A 21,393-nucleotide genomic window follows, 5' to 3' on the forward strand; every position below is an offset into this window, starting at 1 on the left:
CTCTGTCTCCCCCTCTCTTCCTTCAGACATGTTTTCAGAGGATATTTACTTTTTTTGTGTGTATGTGCTATGTGGGCCTCTCACTGCTGTGGCCTCTCCCGTTGCGGAGCACAGGCTCCGGATGCACAGACTCAGTGGCCATGGCTCACGGGCCCAGCAGCTCCACGGCATGTGGGATCTTCCCTGACCAGGGCACGAACCCGTGTCCCCTGCATCGGCAGGCAGATTCTCAACCACTGCGCCACCAGGGAAGCCCTATTTACATTTGAAAAGAGGAATTTATAAATCTAAAAAAAAAAAAAGACTTCAGTGAAATGCAGAGAAGACATGAATTTAATGTGAGGCAACCTCATTTCTGAAAAGTTGATGGCCCCTAATCAATGCTGTTCTTCCCTAAGATTTTAAAGCTTCATGTATCAGTAAAGTGCTTAGCTGTAAGTAACAGAAAACTGAACTTCAGGGATTTAATTAAATGTGCCTCCCCACATAAGGATAAATTCAGAGGCAGGTGATCCAGAACTACTGTAGGCAGTCTGGGACCCAAACATTTCTGCTTTTCTGCTTTGCTGTCTTCAGCATGTTGGCTTTCATCCATATGTTTGTTGTTTCGTGGTTACTATATAACTGCTCTGTCTCCAGACCCCTTGTCTGTGTTCAGGGCAGGAAGGAGGACCAGTTGCATCTTTACCTTTAATCTGGAAGAACAAAAATAGTCAAAAGATTGCTCCTTACATCCCATTGGCCTGAATCCTCATATGGTACCTTTAGTTGCAAGGAAGATTGAGGAAACAGGTATCCTGTCTTTGGCTGGGCACGTGGATCTCCCAGAGTCACAGTTCGTTAACAGGAATAAAGGGCAGAATAGATTTTTGGAAGACAGCTTATAGTAGGTATTCATAATTCTTACCCCAAGGTGAATAATTCACTGTATTATTTTGTTTACTTTCTCACAAACCAGAGGCTAATAGAAAACAAAAAGAAGATAGTAAGCCGGGATTGTTTGGCTACATTGGGTACAGTGCCAGTGAGGGCAAAGTTTGTAATTAGCTCTGATGTGGGCTCTTTACACAAGCCCTGAAATCACTTTAAGAAAAAGTAATGTACCATGGGGACTGGGATGCAGAGGCATCAGTGGAAGGGCGAGAATAGGAGGTATTGCTGCTAGATGTGCTGAGAGGGAGTAGATGGAGAGGAAAAGAGAGTGGATGTTAGAGGAGAAAGGAAGGAATCACATTGATTATTTGTGTGCTGGGCATAAAAGCCTTTATGTTCATTATTTACTTCGACCTTACAACAACTGTGTCAGATAGGAGTTATATTTTTCCCCTTTTACAGAAGAGAAAGCTGAATCCCTGGGAAGTTAAATAACTTAATCAAGGCCTATCCACCTAGGAAGTGGTCAAGCTAGAAATTGCACCCAGGACTGTCTGACTCCACGGCATCTGCTCTTTCTACTGTAGCACAGTATCCATCATCATTTAATACATGCTTTCTACTTTTTTGCCAAATAGATGACCTCTTACAGACAATTAAGAGTACATCTGGATTAGCTGTTATTCTGTTTATTAAGACTATGTTTCATCCACCTGGAAAGATTCCTGATTTGGTAAGTCCATCTCCTTTTTAGAATTATACTTTATTGATAGACACGTTTTTCTTTTTAAGATTTTTTTTGATGTGGACCATATTTTAAAGTCTTTATTGAATTTGCCACAATACTGCTTCTGTTCTATGTTTTTTTGGTTTTTTGGCCCCAAGACATGCAGATCCCAGCTCCCCAACCAGGGATTGAACCCACACCCCCTGCATTGGAAGGCAACGTCTCAACCACTGGACCACCAGGGAAGTCCCAACACGTGTTTTAAAAAATATTTTTAGGGACTTCCCTGGTGGTGCAGTGGTTAAGAATCCACCTGCCAATGCAGGGGACACGGGTTCGATCCCTGGTCCGGGAAGATCCCACATGCTGCAGAGCAACTAAGCCCGTGCACCAGAGCCTGCAAGCCACAATTACTGAGCCTTCATGCTACAACTACTGAAGCCCATGCACCTAGAGCCCATGCTGTGCAACAAGAGAAGCCACCGTAATTAGAAGACTGCATACCACAACGAACAGTAGCCCCTGCTCGCTGCAACTAGAGAAAGCCTGCGTGTGGCAACGAAGACCCAACGCAGCCAAAAATAAATTAATTAATTAAAAAAAAAATTTTTTTTAAGATGTTTGGGGTAGAAGTTTATTAATTTATTTATTTTTGCTGTGTTGGGTCTTCGTTTCTGTGCGAGGGCTTTCTCTAGTTGTGGCAGGTGGGGGCCACTCTTCATTGCGGTGCACGGGCCTCTCACTATCACGGCCTCTCTTGTTGCGGAGCACAGGCTCCAGACACGCAGGCTTAGTAGTTGTGGCTCATGGGCCTAGTTGCTCTGCGGCATGTGGGATCCTCTCAGACCAGGGCTCGAACCCATGTCCCCTGCATTAGCAGGCATATTCTCAACCACTGCGCCACCAGGGAAGCCCCTAAAAAAAACTTTTTTAAAGAAGTGAATGAAAAAATTTTTTTGCATAGTCAGAATCTTTCTGGTGACCTTTTTCCCTTATAATAAGTGACTTCCAAAAATTTGGATAAAGCAGAAAGAAGACATTAATAATCACCTGTAAATCTGTCTCACAAAGATAATCATTATCAACATTTTTGGGTATATATCCTTGTTTTTTTCTAGTGTTGTTTGTTCAGCTCCATCTCTTAGTATCATAAAAGATATTTGTGTTATTAAAATTAGAGATTAATGTATAGGTATATACAGTAACAACTTTTTGATAAATGTTATTTTTATTAAGAATAACCCAAATATTGTACTAGAATCAATTGTTCAGGGAATTTGTTTGTATGGAAGGTGTAAGTTGATAATACAGTTCTTGTATTTAGTACTAGCAGTTTTTTTTTCCTTACTGTTTTATGTAGGAACTTATTTTAGTTCTTTACTAAGAGCAAAATGACTTTATACAAAATAGATGTATACTGTTTTATGAGCTCACACAAAGTAATTATCATTGGATAAAGTTAAAAATTTTAATTTCTCAAATCACCTCTAAAAAAGCATTAGTTAATAATCTCATCCACCTGCAGGTGGCAATGTGTTGTGCTCTCCCAGTACATTCAAACCAGCAAAACCATTCATGTATTTAGATTCAATTTTTTTCCTCTTGATAGAATAATTTTAACACTTGTGGTTTTTCACCTTTAGATTCAGTGTTTTTCCTAGGACTTTTCAGGGGAAAGAGAATTTTGGATTTATATTTTGGGATATCTGGAAAGTTTTAGAGGCTTTATGTGTATCAGCTCTGTCATATTTTTCCAGATTAGTAGTTTGCTTCTCCGTTCAGTGGACCACACCAGCATCCCCGAGTGGCTTTTGAACTGCTGCAGGAGCCTTTGTTGTACTGATATCTCCCAGTCAGCTCTCTTGTTCCTGTGTCAGGGGACACTCACCATGTTGGATTGGCAGGATGGGAGGATGGGCCCCAGTGGGGAGGCTCTGCTCTTGGATACTGTGCGTGTTCTGTTCACCTTGAGTTCACAGTAAGTTTTGTCTCATATTTTTCTTTGCTTGTCAGACATTTAAAAGATGGCAGCTGAGCTGGCTTACTTAGTAATTCAATGAAAAGTGATCAGGATAATCAAATTAGAAGGGAGATATGTGTAGGGAATGAAGTGGGTATGAAAGTAGAACAGGAGGAAAAGGGATGATGGGAGAGAGAGAGAGGTTACTGGTGCAGGTTAACCTGTAGCGAACACTTGTCAAATTAATTTTAACATTCAGTCTCTAATGCAAGCATTTTAAAAAAAATATAAACACTTCTATACATATAATGCTTTAGAGTTTAGCTTTAGAGTTTATGAATAACTTCAGCATAGATGTAGTTCAGTGTGATCCTCACATGTCTGATAGATAGGATAGGAAATCTAATCTGTTGAATAGGTAAAGTGAAGCTTAGAAAAGTAAATGCTTACCTAATAGCATATTGCTTTTAAGCACCTAAGCCAGAAATGTAATGAGGTCTTCTGACTTCACTGGATTGTATTTTGTGTTTTTTTGATATAAGTTGTGCATATTTTAAAGTAATTTAAAAATTACTCTTCATTGTTTATTTTATAACAGTTTATTGAGATATAATTTACATACCATATAATTCACTTATTTAAAGCATGTAGTTCAATTTTTTTAGTATGTAAATTTACAGGGCTGTGCAGCTATCACCACAGTCAACTTTAGAATATTTTCATTACCCCAGAAAGAAACCCCATTCCCACTAATATTCTCTAGCCCCTCAGTATATTTTAAAACACCTGTGAAAGATGCATCTCAGTCAAAATAATGAACATTTCCATCACCTGCAAAAGTTTCCCTGTGTCCTTTTATGGATTAGTTTTTACGAAATGGAAAGATTCATATACAAATTTGAGATCTGTTTTGGATTTGTAATTCTTTGTTGTAAATGTAATAATTATCCAATTTTCTGATCATTCTTTATATTTTGTATTGATATTTTTAAAGTCTGAGTGATTATAAAATGAAATTCCTTTTACTAGTCAGTATAAAATAATATGACTCATTTTTCTTCAGGATCAAGGAGTCAACTCTGGAAATGTTTCTGTCTAGAATTTTGGCATCTTGGACTAATACAGCTATACAAGTCCTTGTATCAAGTTCCCCAAACCTAAAAGACCATCTGAATGGGAATTCAGATGTGGTTAGGAGACTTTTGGAATATGTCTATACCCACTGGGAACATCCATTGGATGCTTTGAGACACCAAACCAAAATCATATTCAGAAATATTCTCCAAATGCACCAGCTTGCCCTGGAAGAGTCAGGTTCAGATTTGGCTGCTGATAGTTTCATTTTTCAACTGACTGAGAGTCTTCTGCGATTGGAATGGCATAGTAAAGGAAAGTACACATGCCTTGGTTATTTAGTAGATTACATAGGAATTGAACATATTTTGGCATTAGCTAAAACTATTCCATCGCAAATCTTAGAGGTGATGGGGGACCAGTCCTTAGTGCCTTATGCAAGTGACCTCTTGGAAACCATGTTTAAAAATCATAAGAGTTGTTTGAAATCCCAGGCTGTTGACAGCACTTGGATTGACAAGTGGCATGAGACTTGGGTTTCTCCTCTCCTGTTTATACTGTGTGAGGGAAATCTGGATCAAAAATCTTACGTGATTGATTATTACTTGCCAAAATTATTGAATTGCAACCCTGAAAGCTTAAGCTACATGGTAAAGATCCTTCAGACTTCTGCTGATGCTAAAACTGGTAAGAAAATGAATTTTTTTGTTTTAGTAATTTCTAGTTAGTATGCTTAAGTTTAGGTACCTAGGCAGATGTTGCCCATATGCAAATTTAAATATTACCATTTCTGTTAATAGTAAAGGAGGATATTAAAGATAGAAATTTTGGATTGAAACGAATGTTCCTGTACCTAGCTAAATAGAGTTTTTTGGCTGAAGTCATTTCTACAGGCTCAGGATTGATCCCAGTTATGATTATGAGATTTCCTTTATTACTAGGTTTTAATTCATTTTACCAAGTTTTTATTATTTGGTTGTCAGACTGGAGTAAACGTTTGTGTGTTTTATATAATTTGCTTATTCAAGTGATTGAAATAGTAATTAAATATTGTTTTAGGCAAGGTTAAAGACAGGTAAATTGGCAGTAGCAAGTATTTGTCTCTGGGAAAGAGATAAAAAATTTAGAAGCATGACCTCAGGAAACAGCTCTCCCTGGTCATTTAGAATAATAAGCATAAGCATCCCATTGAAACTCAGTAAGCTTGAAAGAATCACTGCATTGAAGCATAATTTAGTAATTAATATATAAAACGATGATCCTGACTCCTCATGTAAGTCTTAAAATTATCATATTCTGTTTAACAAAGCAGGAATATGGTACCCTACACCACATTTTAAGAGTATTTCTAACTAAAATTTAAGTTAAAATCTTTCAGTCCTTCAAAGAATAACCATGAGATAGCTGGAAAATTTGATTCCTGTACACAAAAATGAGCCTTATTTATAATTTTTAACAATAATCGTCCTTGCATTTTTGAGAAGCCATCTAAAGCTGAGGATCCATGAATCTGTTCTGAAGCTAGGCTGTCTTTATTTTATTTTTTTATTTTTTTGTCTTTATTTTAAATCAACGTGTCCTGTGAGCCAGAGCTCCCTGTCCCCTTAGTAACAGCTGATGTCCTGGCCTCTGAAAGCATGAGGTTCTTTGTGATCCCCCTTTTATCTCCTTTGCTAAGAAGAAACAGTAACTCCAAAATATACAGAGAGGTTCAGTGTTTGTTTTTAGAGAAATAATGGTCTTTAGCCACTGAAGTGTTTTTCCCATTATCAGCTGAAAGTCATTTTAGTTATTTTTATTGTTTTAAATATTTCTTCACTTGACTTTTTCCTGATTGACTTGATGGTCTATTTTCTAACTGTCAAGGGAAAGGTAAAAATATCAGCCAAAGATTATGATTTTTTTAAGTTAACAATAAGTGGATTATGCTTACTGAAATTATTGATTTAAGAACTATTAAATCCTTTTAAATAATGATTTTATAATAGAAACACTAATTCATGTTAGAATTTAGCTTAAAATATGATTTTTGTTTCTTGAAATGTTAATTGGAAACATGTGAATTTTGTAGTTTTTAAATAGCACAGTGGTGGTCTTTGTTACTGTGTTTTGAGCCAAGAGTAATCTTTTCCATCCTTAGGGTCTTATGACAGCAGAGGGGCTCTGGGTGCTTTGATGGCTTGTCTACGAACAGCTAGAGCTCATGGACATCTTCAATCTGCAACTGATGCCTGGAGGGACCTTGTGTCCAGTGCAAGAATAAAGCAAGGCTTAATTCATCAGCACTGCCAAGTAAGTAAACAAAATAACTGGGAATTCATACATGCAGTAGATCCCTGATTCATTTATTCATTTAACAGTGTGATATAGAAGCCCCTACATTATGCTCAGCACTGTTTTAAGGGCTCCATAAGAAGGATGACTAGAAAGGGAAGAGTATAGACATTGCACTCAGGCTACTTAAAGTTTAGTTGAGAGAATAAGGAAACCTGCATAAGACAACTGGAAACTCTTAGAAGACAATTCAGATACAAGTGTACCTTTATGCATAAAGACTGGGGAAGCTTAGAAGAAGAGATTGATCTGAGTATAGATGGTGGTTGAGTAGGAAAGTGATAAATGTGATCTGAGGAGGGGAAGCACTGGCGCCTACTCAAAATGGAAGGACACAGTAAATAAGGGCTGAAGGGTGACTAAAGACATCGTTTGGCAGGAATGGAGTATTTTGTCCATTTTATGGAAGCCTCCAGTGCTTGGTTGAAGACTTCAGATTTTATCCAGTTGGTAACTGGGAAGCAGAGCCACTCTGCCTTCAGCCAGGAAGTGGCATGAATGGAAACAGAGATGAGTTTCCAGAGTGGGAGCAAAAAGAAACCAGTGAGATGTTCAAGATAGTAATTGGAGAGTGAGATGATGTGGTCCTGGGGCAGAGTGGTCACTGAGAAAAAAGAATGAAGTTGAGCATTACTGTGGAATAAGAACCTCTAAGATTTTTGACTTTAATAAAATACCCAATTTACACATTTAAGAAAATAATTTTATAGGAAATAACCACAGGAACTTTGCGATTATGGAACCTTTCTGAAGTACACATGGGTAAACTGAGGTTCCCCACCACCACCACCACCTTCGGTAGCCTATGTAAATAATTAAACCCATCGTGGTTTAGGCTTTGCTTATTTCATTGAAAAATTAACATTTTATTGCTTGGTGTATTTTAGGTACGGATCGATACATTAGGCTTGCTTTGTGAAAGTAATAGAAGCACAGAAATTGTTTCCACAGAAGAAATGGAGTGCATTCAGTTCTTTATCACATACAATCTTAACAGTCAGTCTCCAGGAGTGCGGCAACAGATTTGTTCTCTTCTTAAAAAGGTGAAATTTCTCTTCAGAAAGTGTAGGAAAGTGGTGAACTTTGCTCTGGAATTATTTTTAAAAAGAGCCCAGATCCAAGGAGAGTGTGGGAATAAGGGTCATGGGATTGGACTACCACAGCAATTCGTGGCTCTTCTGTGAACGCTTTGTTCTGTGATTCCATAAAGTTGTATTTGGAGTTAAAATCCAGAGTGAAAAGTCCTTTCACTTGGATGTAATAAATCATCCTTGAACTCTTTTTTTGAAAGGAAAAAAAAAATCTAGCACTGGAGTTTTCAGGGTATAAGGTATTTTAAGAAAACTTCAGTAAGAGGAGGAAGGATGTCTTTGTATTTTTATCGTTCCTGTAAGTGCCTCAAAGAAATGGTCATTATTGAATAATTCAGCTTGAATTAATCACCTGACACACTTCTGGGGTGAAGAGTTGGTAGAGAGTAGAAATGAGTATATCATCTTTAGGTTCATGCCCAGCTAAGGGAAATAGAACTGTGGCTTTATGACTGTGGATTCTGATTAGCAGTAATATTTGGTTTTTGGTTTTTAAAATGTAAAGGTTAATTTTCTGTCAAAAAGAAACACTGTTTAAATATTGAGTTTAAAAACCAGTACTCCCCTTGCCTGAAGTTTTAGTCTAAAGAATTTAGAAAGTTCTTCCTTTGCCTTTCAAGCTGATGTTTAAGGTTAATGTGGCTCATGTATGCTTCATTTTTCTTCTCCTCGAAGTTGTTTTGTAGGATACAGGAAAGTTCTCAGGTACTTTATAAACTGGAACAAAGTAAATCCAAACATGAACCAGAGAATGAGTTAACCAGACAGCACCCTTCTGTATCTTTACAGCAATATAAGGTAGGTGATAGATTTCTAGATATACAGATTTTTAAGAAACCTAAAACAATTTTGAATAAACATTAAAGAGAAGTAAATACTCTTGGTGAATAGTATTTCTGTGCTTTTTTCCTTCAAGCTGGGTTTTACATATTCCTTCTAGTGCTTTGGAACTTCTCTTAGGGTAGCCTGAGTTGCGGAACCAGTGCTGTACTTGAAGTCTATTATAGAATAACATTCTGGGTAAACTGGACAGCTACATGTAAAAGAATGAAATTAGAACACTCCCTAACACCATACACAAAAATAAACTCAAAATGGATTAAAGACCTAAATGTAAGGCCAGACACTGTCAAACTCTTAGAGGAAAACATAGGCAGAACACTCTATTACATAAATCACAGCAAGATCCTTTTTGACCCACCTCCTTTTTGACCCACCTTCCTAGAGAAATGGAAATAAAAATAAAAATAAACAAATTGGACCTAATGAAACTTAAAAGCTTTTGCACAGCAAAGGATACCATAAACAAGATGAAAAGACAACCCTCAGAATGGGAGAAAATATTTGCCAATGAAGCAACTGACAAAGGATTAATCTCCAAAATTTACAAGCAGCTCATGCAGCTCAATATCAAAAAAACAAACAACCCAATCCAAAAATGGGCAGACAACCTAAATAGACATTTCTCCAAAGAAGATATACAGATTGCCAACAAACACATGAAAGGATGCTCAATATCACTAATCATTAGAGAAATGTAAATAAAAACTACAATGAGGTATCCCCTCACACCAGTCAGAATGGCCATCGTCAAAAAATCTACAAACAATAAGTGCTGGAGAAGGTGTGGAGAAAAGAGTACCCTTTGGCACTGTTGGTGGGAATGTAAATTGATACAGCCACTATGGAGAACAGTATGGAGGTTCCTTTAACAAACTAAAAATAGAACTACCATATGACCCAGCAATCCCACTACTGGGCATATACCCTGAGAAAACCAAAATTCAAAAAGAGTCATGTACCACAATGTTCATTGCAGCTCTATTTACAGTAGCCAGGACATGGAAGCAACCTAAGTATCCATCGACAGATGAATGGGTAAAGATGTGGCACATATATACAATGAAATATTAGCCATAAAAAGAAACGAAATTGAGTCATTTGTAGTGAGGTGGATGGACCTAGAGACTGTCATACAGAGTGAAGTAAGTCAGAAAGAGACAAAACAAATACCATATGCTAACACACATATATGGAATCTAAAAAAATTAAAAATTGTTCTGAAGAACCTAGGGACTGGACAGAAGTAAAGACTCATGTAGAGAATGGACTTGAGGACACGGGGAGGGGGAAGGGTAAGCTGTGACAAAGTGAGAGAGTGGCATGGACATATATACACTATCAATTGTAAAATAGATAGCTAGTGGGAAGCAACCACATAGTACAGGGAGATCAGCTTTGTGCTTTGTGACCACCTAGAGGGGTGGGATAGGGAGGGTGCGAGGGACACACAAGAGCAAGGAGATATGGTGATATATGTATATGTATAGCTGATTCACTTTGTTATAAAGCAGAAACTAACACACTATTGTAAAGCAATTATACTCCAATAAGATGTTTTAAAAAAAAGAATAACATTAATGAGCTAACCTCGATGTTTTACAGCTTATGTGAACCAGATGAATTTAGTACTTTAAAAAAGTAATTGGCAGCCCTGATTCCTCCACCCCTCCCCGTGGTAGATGACTGCTACATCTGAGCCTGTTTCGTCTAACATGACTTAACAGTGGCTTGATGTTTGTGACTCTTGGCCCATGGTCCAGTTACAGAGCTTCCTCTCTATCCTGTTTTGGAGTGAACTTGAAGAATAGGACTGGATTTCAGGGCACCAGGTTAATGTCATGGATGGATCCCCAGATATAGCAGCTCCAGTCTGGGCCAGGGCTCAGCTTGACAACCTTCAATTTCTGTCCCATCAGAACAGAATGAGCTTTTCACTGGTTTCTTACTCCAAATCTTTCCTCTCAGAAGCAGATGCTTATTTTCTCCTAAGACCCAGATAGAGGACAGAGCTCATCTATTTTATTTCATTTAGGGAAACAAGTATAATAAATGATATATTGGAACCATGCTATACTTACTACCTACTAAAGGTTAAAAACCATTTAAAGAAGAGCATTCCTATACAAAGGCTGAAATCAGCTTCATCTTCGTAAAATCTCAACAACAAAAGATGAAAGTCACAACCTAAACTTGAAGGAAATGATTAGTAACAATTCTGCCAGTGACTACTTGGCTTACTTTCATGAGTCTACTTAGCTGTAAGTGGGATGAGTAACCTCTCTGAAAAGGTTGGTTTTGAGGATTAAACAAGAAATGTTCTTTGCAAACTCTAAATCACTCTAAAAAGCCTTCCTGGGCATCATTAAAAGTAACTAGAGTATATATAGTGCAATTTACTGTGTGTGTGTAACAGTTATATTTTAGCCCTTTTTATTTTTTTTAATTTATTATTTATTTATTTATTTATTTTTGTGGTACGTGGGCCTCTCACTGTTGTGGCCTCTCCCGTTGCGGAGCACAGGCTCCGGACGCTCAGGCTCAGTGGCCATGGCTCACGGGCCCAGCCGCTTCGCGGCATGTGGGATCTTCCCGGACTGGGGCACGAACCCGTGTCCCCTGCATCGGCAGGCGGATTCTCAACCACTGCGCCACCAGGGAAGCCCTTAGCCCTTTTTAGATCATTGTTAGATGATCTCAGAAACACTTTGCTTCTTTTTGCAGGGGATAAAATGACATTTGTGAAATCTCAATTAGGTACTTAGAAACACAAAACTGATTTTGTGGTTTGACATTCTGAATTTTCATGTATGCATGGTTTCTTCATTTTGCTTATGAATATATATTTTTTGAAAACTAGTCCTTTAGAGTCTTGATCTGAGTCAGTCTCATAGTTCTGATATTTTCTCCCACCTGTAGGCTCTTGTGGCTTTTGGAGGTTGCAACTTCGGAACTGTTGTATCATCGTCATTAGAATAGTGGGTGTCATGTGCGGTGTGTGGTGGCCTCAGTGCCAGTCAACAGACTGAGTGCTGGGAGAAGAGAAGGTTATGAGTGGGAAAAGGTGTCTTCTAGTCTAGTGAAGGAGGTTATTTCATACCTAAATAATAGCTAGAGTACTTAAAAATATGTTAGCTAGAGTACTTGCAAGTATAAAATGCTTTATACCCGTGTTCTCCTTTAATCTTTAATGATGAAACTGTGGGATAGGCATTATTATCCTCACTTAACAAGTAAGATAAGTGAAGCTTGGAAAAGTTGAATGAGCAAACTATCCAAGGGTCCTCAGCCAGGAAGTGGTAGAGCCTGACTACAATCCAGATCTGCTCTGGACAACCAAATCGGAATAGTTTCTTCCCTAGTACCAGCTTGAGGGAAGGCTTGGAGGTAAGAGAGTACAGGGAAAATTTGGAGGATGGTGAATTCACTAGTATTAATGACATATAGGATACTTGAGGGACAGAGCATTTTTTTTTTTTGGCTATGCCCCACAGTATGTGGGATCTTAGTTCCCCGACCAGGGATCAAACCCATGCCCCTTGCATTGGAAGCAGAGTCCTTTTTTTTAACTATTTGTGTTTTTTAAAAAAAATATTTATTTATTTATTTGGCTGTGTCGGGTCTTAGTTGCGGCATGCAGGATCTTTCGTTGCAGTGCGCAGGCTCTTTGTTGCAGTGTGCAGGGTTCTCTCTCATTGTGGTATGTGGGCTCTAGAGTACATGGTCTCTAGTTGTGGCACTTGGGCTCTAGAGCACTCGGGCTCAGTTGTTGCAGCACGTGAGTTTCACGGCATGTGGGATCTTAGTTCCCCAATGAGGGATCGAACTTGTGTCCCCTGCATTGGAAGACAGATTCTTAACCACTGGACCACCAGGGAAGTCCCCGGACAGAGGAATTGAATAATGGTAAATGAGTTAGAAAATCAGTTTGGGGATGGGTAGCAGAGAGTTTTGAAGGCTAGGCCATGGTATCTGGAATCCTCACCAAGGGCCATTAAAAGGGACTAGAGCATATATTGAGCCCTTACTATGTGTGTAGTACAGTGTGTTCAGTACATAAATGTCTAAATTGTGGTTCCTGCCTCCATTGTGGTTACAGTCTGGTTGAGGAAAAGAACAACTTTATCTGAAAATACAATTGACACTGCAGTTAGGATAAGATAAATCCTAAAGGATGAACTTGTTGCCATTTAATGTGAATACTATACTACTCATTTATAATTAACACTAGTTTAACTAAGATATTTTCAATAACTACCCTATTCCTTTGAAACCCAATAGAATTAATAAACTAGTATACTCTTATTTAGGGCTTGTAAGGGCCTACAGGATAAATCCCCAGGATTTTATGTCCTTGACCAAGGAAATGAATGCAGGAATCCTATGTAAAGACGGTTGGGACTAGGGCTGCTTATATGCTGCTTAGTTACAAATATATGTTGTCAGGGCATAGCAGTGTATGAGAGGCTTGAGAATCACAGCTTTTCCTTATATGTTTTTCCTTTGGTCTTATGGAGAAATTATTATTATTATTTTTAATTAGAGGAAGAAAACTTTATCCTGGATAAACTATTTCCCACATTGCTTTTTTTTATTGAGTTTTACTAAACGTTTTCATTTCTAATCATTTGTATAAACAGAAAGGTAGAATAGGAGTCTCAGAGGGGCACATAGAAGACAGTGGAATAGCTGTGGAATTTCCCATTATTCATTTCCTCTGTCCGGGGGCTTCCCTGGTGGTCCAGTGGTTAAGAATCTGTCTTCCAATGCAGGGGACACGAGTTCGATCCCTCACTGGGGAACTAAGATCCCACATGCCGTGGAACTCTCAGTGGAATCTTTGTCATGAAATATGTCATTATAGCCAGATATCAAGTATTTATTAAATGTATCAAGTAGTATATATTGGATATGTCTTTGGTCATTTTAAAACTTAAAAAAAAAGTATATATACCTTTGATGCCTGAATGCTTCTGGTGAAGAAAATCAATATTCATACAACTTTAACACAAGTCAGGGCAGAATAGATCATGTTTTCACCAGAAAAATGTTTTTTCTGGTCTGGACTACATTTAGAATTGTACTTTTTTTTTTTTTACTTAAATCAGGTATAATTGACATAATAGTTTCAGGTGTACAACACAGTGGTTAGACATTTGTATATATTGGGACATGATTACCACATTAAGTCTGGTTAACATTTTTTACCATACAAAGTTAGAAAAAGGTTTTTTTCTTAGCAACTTTCAAATATACAATGTAGTAGTATTAACTATAGTCACTCTACTGTACATTACATCCCATGGCCTATTTATTTTATTTTATACCTGGAAGTTTGTATCTTTTGACTCTATTCACCCATTTTTCCAAATCCTCCCCAACCCGACCCCTGGCAACCACCAGTCTGTTCTCTGTATTTATGAGGTTGGTTTTTGTTTTTGTTTTTAATTTTGTAATTCTATATAAAAGAGAGATCATTAAGTCTTTGTCTTTTTCTGTCTGATTTATTTATCTGTTTATCCATCCTTGGACACTTATTTGTTTCTATATCTTGACTGTTGTAAATAATGCTGCAGTGAACATGGGGGCACACATATCTTTTTAAATTAGTGTTTTCATTTTCTTCCGTACTTCTTTTTTTTTTTTTTTTTTTTTTTTTTTTTTTTTTGCGGTATGCGGGCCTCTCACTGTTGTGGCCTCTCCCGTTGCGGAGCACAGGCTCCGGACGCGCAGGCCTAGCGGCCATGGCTCACGGGCTTAGTTGCTCCGCGGCATGTGGGATCTTCCCGGACCAGGGCACGAACCCGTGTCTCCTGCATCGGCAGGCGGATTCTCAACCACTGCGCCACCAGGGAAGCCCTTCCGTACTTCTTGTTGACTCTACAGAGATAGGGTTCACTGAAGTCATGAGCTCATGGTCAAGGGTGCCAATCTAAATTGTCAAGCAAAGAGAACAACTAGTATTGTTTTAAAAAATCTTTTCTCTCTAAATTAGAAAAAAATTCACTCTTCAGAGTAATAGTAGTGATACTTTCAAGATAACCTATTGTGAGTTAGCTCAATTATACTTACTGTAATTTTTTTCTTTTAGAATTTCATGTCATCCATTTGCAACAGTCTTTTTGAAGCATTATTTCCTGGCTCTTCCTACCCAACTAGATTTTCAGCTTTAACCATTTTAGGCTCAATAGCTGAAGTTTTTCCTGTGCCAGAAGGTAAGTTTTCAATCATGTTTGGGGAAAGTATTTGTTTTCTTGAAAAACATACTTTTTCAATATTTTGTTTTACTTGAAGTTTCAGGTTTGTTGTCTTTTGTTTAGATTCTTATCGGAGGTGTTAGTCTCATTATATAATTCTTATTTGGACATAATTCAATTTGCCAGTTAGGGGCATAAGGGAGAAAAACTTTTCAGTGATTGTTATTTGCTGACCCGAAACTAGAGTTTTCATGGATTATGCTTATTATGAGATGAGTTGCTGCCCTCACTCCCCTAATTTGTATGTTGCTATGTTAGGATAGTGCCCAATCTGTTCTTTAAGTTTAAAAAATTAAAATAATAATAGTTTCTCTTATGTATAACATTCCTCAGTGAGTCTCTGTGGTTTAAATGTGGTTTCCCTTATATGCTGTCTGTTTCATAAGTCTGAATCTGGTTTTGGAATGACAATATAAGGATGTCATTTCCAGGCATTCTGGTTTAATCATACCCTTTGTATCTCCTCTGTGGGGTACTCAACAGGATGAATATTTAACTTCTTTCTTTGAGTTGTTTTATTCTTTTTTTTTTTTTTAAGTTTTTTAAAAAATTCATTTATTTTTGGCTGTGTTGGGTCTTCATTAATGCACACAGGCTTTCCCTAGTTGCCACTAGTGGGGGCTACTCTTCGCTGCACGCACGGGCCCCTCATTGCAGTGGCCTCTCCTGCCGCGGAGCACGGGCTCCAGATGCACAGGCTTCAGCAATTGTGGCTCATGGGCTCTAGAGCGCAGGCTCAGTAGTTGTGGCGCACAGGGCTCAGCTGCTCTGCAGCATGTGGGATCTTCCCGGACCAGGGCTTGAACCCGTGTCCCCTGCATTGGCAGGTGGATTCCCAACCACTGTGCCACCGGGGAAGCCCTTATTTTCCTTTTTGACAAGAAGTGATTCTTTTTATCTCCATACATGAATGTATGTGTATTTTAATGATGAGTTCTTGTTTGTACTCAGTCTTCCTTGACGGTGGACAAACAGGAAAATGTACTGCTCTTTTGGAGGGAATGGCCAAAGGACCAGGAAGCTTTACACTATAAGTGGATTTTTTTTTTTTTTAGTTTAAATTTTTAGTCAAAATATAATTTTTTGGCAGTTATTTGCTGTTAATACAGACTTGCTTCATTTGAAGAAAACTATTTCAAGTTTTTGTTTTGAAAAAGTTGAAACTAACAGCAAAGTTTCAAGAATAGTTCAGTGAATAAACTAACAACAAAATTTCAAGAGTAGTTCAGCCACAAACCCTCTACTTAGATTCATAAATTATTCTTTTGCTATATTTGCTTTACCTCACTGTTTCTCTCTCATTAATTTTCTTTCTTTAAAAAATTTATTTATTTAATTTTGGCTGCGTTGGATCTTCATTGCTGTGCGCGGGCTTTTCTCTAGTTGTGGAGAGAGGGGGCTACTCTTCATTGCGGTGCGTGGGCTTCTCGTTGCAGTGGCTTCTCGTTGCGGAGCATGGGCTCTAGGTGCTTGGGCTTCAGTAGTTGTGGCACTCGGGTTCAGTAGTTGTGGCTCATGGGCTCTAGAGCACAGGCTCAGTAGTTGTGGGGCATGGGCTTAGTTGCTCCGTGACGTGTGGGATTTTCCTGAACCAGGGCTCGAACCTGTGTCCCCTGCATTGGCAGGCAGATTCTTAACCACTGCGCCACCAGGGAAGCCCTCTCATTAATTTTCTAACCATAACACAATTATCAAATTCAGGAATCAATGTTGACACAATGTTGTTATCTAATATACAATCCATATTCAAATCGTACCAGTTGTCCTAATAATTGGCTCTTTGTAGAAAAAAAATTTTTCCCCACAATCCAGGAACCAGTCTAAGATCACACATTGCATTTAATTGTTATGCGTGTTGAGCCTCTTTCGATTTGGAAATTTTCTTATTTCATGACATTAACATTTTGGAAGAATGTATCTCAGTTTGGGTTTGTCTGATTGTTTCCTTATGACTTGATTCAGGTTATGCATTTTTGGCAGGAATACTGCATAGGTGATGTAGTTTCTTTCTCAGGGCATGATAACAAGAGATACATGATGTTAGTTTGTCCCATTATTCTTGATAAATTGGATCACCTGATTAAGTAAGTATAGTAGGACAAAAAATGATCTCCAAAAGAAACCCATACCAAATCCTTAGAACTTGTGAATGTGAACCTTACTACATAAACCTTACTTATTTAGGGGTTTTTGTAGATATGATTAAGTTAAAGATCGTAAAATGAGATAGTCTTGGATTATCTGGATGGGCCTTAATGCCATTGCAAGTGGCATTGTAAGAGGGAGGAAGAGGGAAATGTGACAAAAAGAAAAGGAGGAGTCATTGTGACAGTGCTGATAGAGATTGGTGTGCCGTGGCTATAAGCCGGGGAATGCTGGCAGCCACCAGAAGCTGAAAGAGACGAGGAATGAATTCTCCCTTAGAGACTCGAGAGAGAGCATGGCCCTACAGACACCTTGATTTCAGACTTCTGGCTTCCAGAACTGTGAGAAATAGATTTCTGTGGTTTTAAGCCACAAAGGTCATGGTAATTTGTTACAGCATCCACAGAAAATGAATACAGGAGTACCCATCAGTTTAGGGAATTTCAGTGGTACTACAACTGAATTTAGAAAATAAGGTTTTACCTGAGAGTGATTGATTATCCATTTAACAAAAAGTTTTCTGTGCATTCCTATATTTATAGTTACACCTAGGTGTATGGGAAATATCTAGGCTGAATTATACTGGTAATTTTTCAATTGAGAGAATAGTTTAATATATTTAAAATATACTTTAAAAGTGAAAAACCTGTGTCATCTTTCTAATGAATGAGTCATGTATAATTGGACAGTGACTAATGGCACAGTAATGATGTTAATTAAACAACTGGGAAGTAATGTAAATAGAGCAAACCATTACTGTACCCATTAATTGTAAAGGAGGCTAAAGAAGCATGACTGAAAAATACAGGATAGGAAATGTAAACTCATTCTTCATCTTTATCTCAAGAATACTAATGTAGGTTTTTATATTATTTTATAGAAAGACTGTGATTTGGGATTAGTTAAAATGGCTTTTGCCTTTCCTCAAGTATGTCCTAGTTCAAGAAGAATAAGCCACATGCATCTTTCTCATTAGGAATAAAATGTCACAGTATTCATGGTGAAAAATTGGATTCCACAATTAGATTAAAAGGGTTTGTTCAACAAATAATTTATTTAGCGCCAAGGATACACAGTATACAAAAGAGTGCTTCCCATTTTAGAGCTTAGACTTTAGTGAAGATAGACTAAGTAAGTCAACAAGTGATATGTAGAATTTCAGATGGAGATAAGTAATATGAAAAAATAGTCCAAGAAGAAAAGTACAGGGAAGTATAGAGTGCCTGGGAGTTTGGGAGTAATAGCTCTTTCATACAATGGTGTCAGAGAAGGCTTCCAATTTGAGCAGAGCTATTAACTAACCAATGGGTCAAAGGGGAAATTAGAAAATACTTTGAGAGGAAAGAGAACAAAAACACAACTTACCAAAACTTATAGGATGAAGCAAAAGCAGTGCTAATAGATAGATTTATATAACTGTAAATGCCTACATTAAGTAAGAAAAAAGATCTCAAATCAATAACCTAACTTTACACCTCATGGAATTAGAAAAAGAAGAGCACACTTACCCCACAGCTACAGAAAGAAAGAAGTAATAAAGATTAGAATGGAGATAAATGAAATAGAGAATAGAAAAACAATATAGAGAATCAGCAAAACCAGAAGTTTTTTTTTTAAGATCAACAAAATTGACAAAGTTTTAGGTATACTAAGAATTAAAAAAAGATGTAAATCACTAAAATCAGAAATAAAAGTAGAGACATTTCTACTGACCTTACAGAAATAAAAAAGATTATAAGACAGTACTGCGAACAATTATATTGTATTTCTAATAAATTAGGTAACCTACCTGAAATGGACAAATTCCTAGTAATATACAAATTGCTGACTCAAGAAGTAGAAAATTTGAACAGACCTATAACAAATAAAGAGATGGAGTCAAAAGCCTCTCAAAAGAAAAGCTCTCTGCAAAAGTCCAAGGGGAGTGGCTTCATTGGTATATTCTGCCAAACATTTAAAGAAGAATTAATGCCATTCCTTCTCAAACTTCAAAAAAATTGGAGAGGAAGGAACATTTCCTAACTCATTCTATGAAGCCAGCATCACTCTGATACCACAAGAAAAGAAAACTACAGCTGTATCTTTTATGAATATAGGTGCATAAATTCTCAAGAAAAAGCTAGAAAACCAAATCCAACAGCATATTAAAAGTATTATATACCATGACTAAGTAAGTGGAATTTATCCCAGGAACTCAAGGGTGTTTCAGCATAAGAAAATATAGTAAATGTAATACACCACACTAAAACAAAAGAAAAAAAACCATGATAATCTCAATGGAGAAAAAGTATTGACAGAATTCCACACCCTTTTAGACAAATAAACACTTAGCAAACTAGGAATAGAAGAGAACTTCCTCAGTATGATAAAGGACATTCATGAAAAGCCCAAAGTCAACACCATATTCAATGGTGAAAGACCAAAAGCCCCTCCCCTATGATCAGGAGCAAGACACAGATGCTCACTTTCACTGCTGCTATTCACCGTTGTACCAGAAGTTTTAGCCAGAGGAATTAGGCAAGAAAAAGAAATGAAAGGTGTCCGAATTGGAAAAGAGGCAGATTTGAGCAGAGGTGTGGTTGAAGTGACAAAAACTTCATTTGCTTGCCCTATGAATTTCACAGGGTTGGACTAACTTGCGAGTTAAGATTAAATGAACTCACATGCTGATTTATATTGAGCAACATTCCTCTAATTAAGCATAGAAATGTTTTCAGGTATTACAAGGGGTTAATTCGTTAAATGTTAAAGGTTCTTCACATCCTGCTATGAAATCCATTATTCCCATAGGTTTAGTCATAGCCTTAAGAGTTAAATAGATTTGGTGACTGTCATCATTCTTTAGTGATAGTTTTTCTGTTAATTTCTTTGTTGGTTGAAATTCATCTTTTTTTGAGAAGAGTTTTTGGGAAAATGTAGTTCTTAATTTCTTGCACATTCAAAAATGTTTATATTGCTGTTATACTTGATACTGGAATGGGATTTTGATATGTAGATTTTCATCACCCCTTTTCTCCCTAAGGATTTGGTAAGCATTGCTCCACTATCTTGTAGCACTACATACTGCTATGACAAAGAGTGAAGCCAGCCTGATTTTTTTCCACATTGTAGATGAATTGAACTTTTTGCCTGAATGGCAAAAAGATTCCTTCTTTACTGTTGATGCCCAGGGATGGTATTAGGATATGTCTTTTTTTTTCTTCAGTAAATATAATCATTTATTTCAATGGTTGATAATTTAAATGTTACTTTAAAAAAATCAACCTGTTCACACATTTATATATTAAACACTGAAATGATTATTCCATATTGATAGTAATTTTAACCTTTTTTTTTTGTAAGTAACAGTCAATCTTTATTAAAACAAAAAAACTGGGGGTAGTATTCTTATAATAGACTGTGGGCAATGCAGATACCTCAATTTATCCATCAATTATGATTATCTGTGTTATAATCGGAAATTTGCGGAGTAATCCACCTACTCAGATATTTATTTGAGGGAGACCTAACATTCTGTTTTGTTTACATCACTGCCTCCTCTTCCATTCTCCACTCTGATTCTTTCAGTCAACCAAACCTAAGTGCAAGTAATACATGTAGTTGAATGGGTGCCTAGGGAAAACTACGTATTTGAATAAGATTCAGATCAAACAGGCAGATTTTTAAATTATTTAAAGGATATGTCATTGTATTGATTATTCTATGTCAGTTCACCTAAGACATGGTAGGACTTTGCATTCTAGGACAAGAAAGTTTATGAAGGTTTTTTTAAAAGATGTATTCCTGAATTTATTTGTTTGTACTTGTTTATTTGAAAAATAACTTAGGTATCTTGTACATAATATATAACTTTTTGAAAGAGAATGAAATAGTTTTAAACAAATGTTTTAAAACTACTTATTTCCTTTCGTTTGTCTCTAGGTATTTTTTGATTTCCTCTGATTTCTTCAGGGATCCACTGGTTGTTTAGTAGCATATTGTTTAGCCTCTGTGTGTTTGAATTTTGTAGTTTTTTTCTTGTTGATTTCTAGCCTTATAACGTTGTGGTCAGAAAAGATGCTTGATATGATTTCAGTTTTCTTAAATTTACCA

At 37.2% G+C, this 21,393-nt stretch overlaps 1 protein-coding gene across 9 annotated transcripts in view; it reads left to right on the plus strand.

Annotated features, from left to right (window-relative positions):
- Window positions 1-21,393, plus strand: part of THADA (THADA armadillo repeat containing) — a 312,556-nt gene that overhangs the window by 20,545 nt on the left and 270,618 nt on the right. For all 9 annotated transcript variants that reach the window (XR_010835564.1, XR_010835563.1, XR_010835565.1 and 6 more), the window contains 7 exons: window positions 1,512-1,606; window positions 3,358-3,578; window positions 4,624-5,321; window positions 6,775-6,926; window positions 7,856-8,011; window positions 8,735-8,857; window positions 14,991-15,114. Coding sequence is in view for 6 of the 9 variants with exons in the window: in XM_059079306.2 (XP_058935289.1) it covers window positions 1,512-1,606; window positions 3,358-3,578; window positions 4,624-5,321; window positions 6,775-6,926; window positions 7,856-8,011; window positions 8,735-8,857; window positions 14,991-15,114 (1,569 nt within the window). In the remaining 3 variants the exon portion in view is untranslated. The remainder of the gene's footprint in view (window positions 1-1,511; window positions 1,607-3,357; window positions 3,579-4,623; window positions 5,322-6,774; window positions 6,927-7,855; window positions 8,012-8,734; window positions 8,858-14,990; window positions 15,115-21,393) is intronic.

The sequence above is a fragment of the Kogia breviceps genome, chromosome 11, assembly GCF_026419965.1.
Source record: "Kogia breviceps isolate mKogBre1 chromosome 11, mKogBre1 haplotype 1, whole genome shotgun sequence".
In the NCBI taxonomy this organism is placed as follows: domain Eukaryota; kingdom Metazoa; phylum Chordata; class Mammalia; order Artiodactyla; family Physeteridae; genus Kogia; species Kogia breviceps.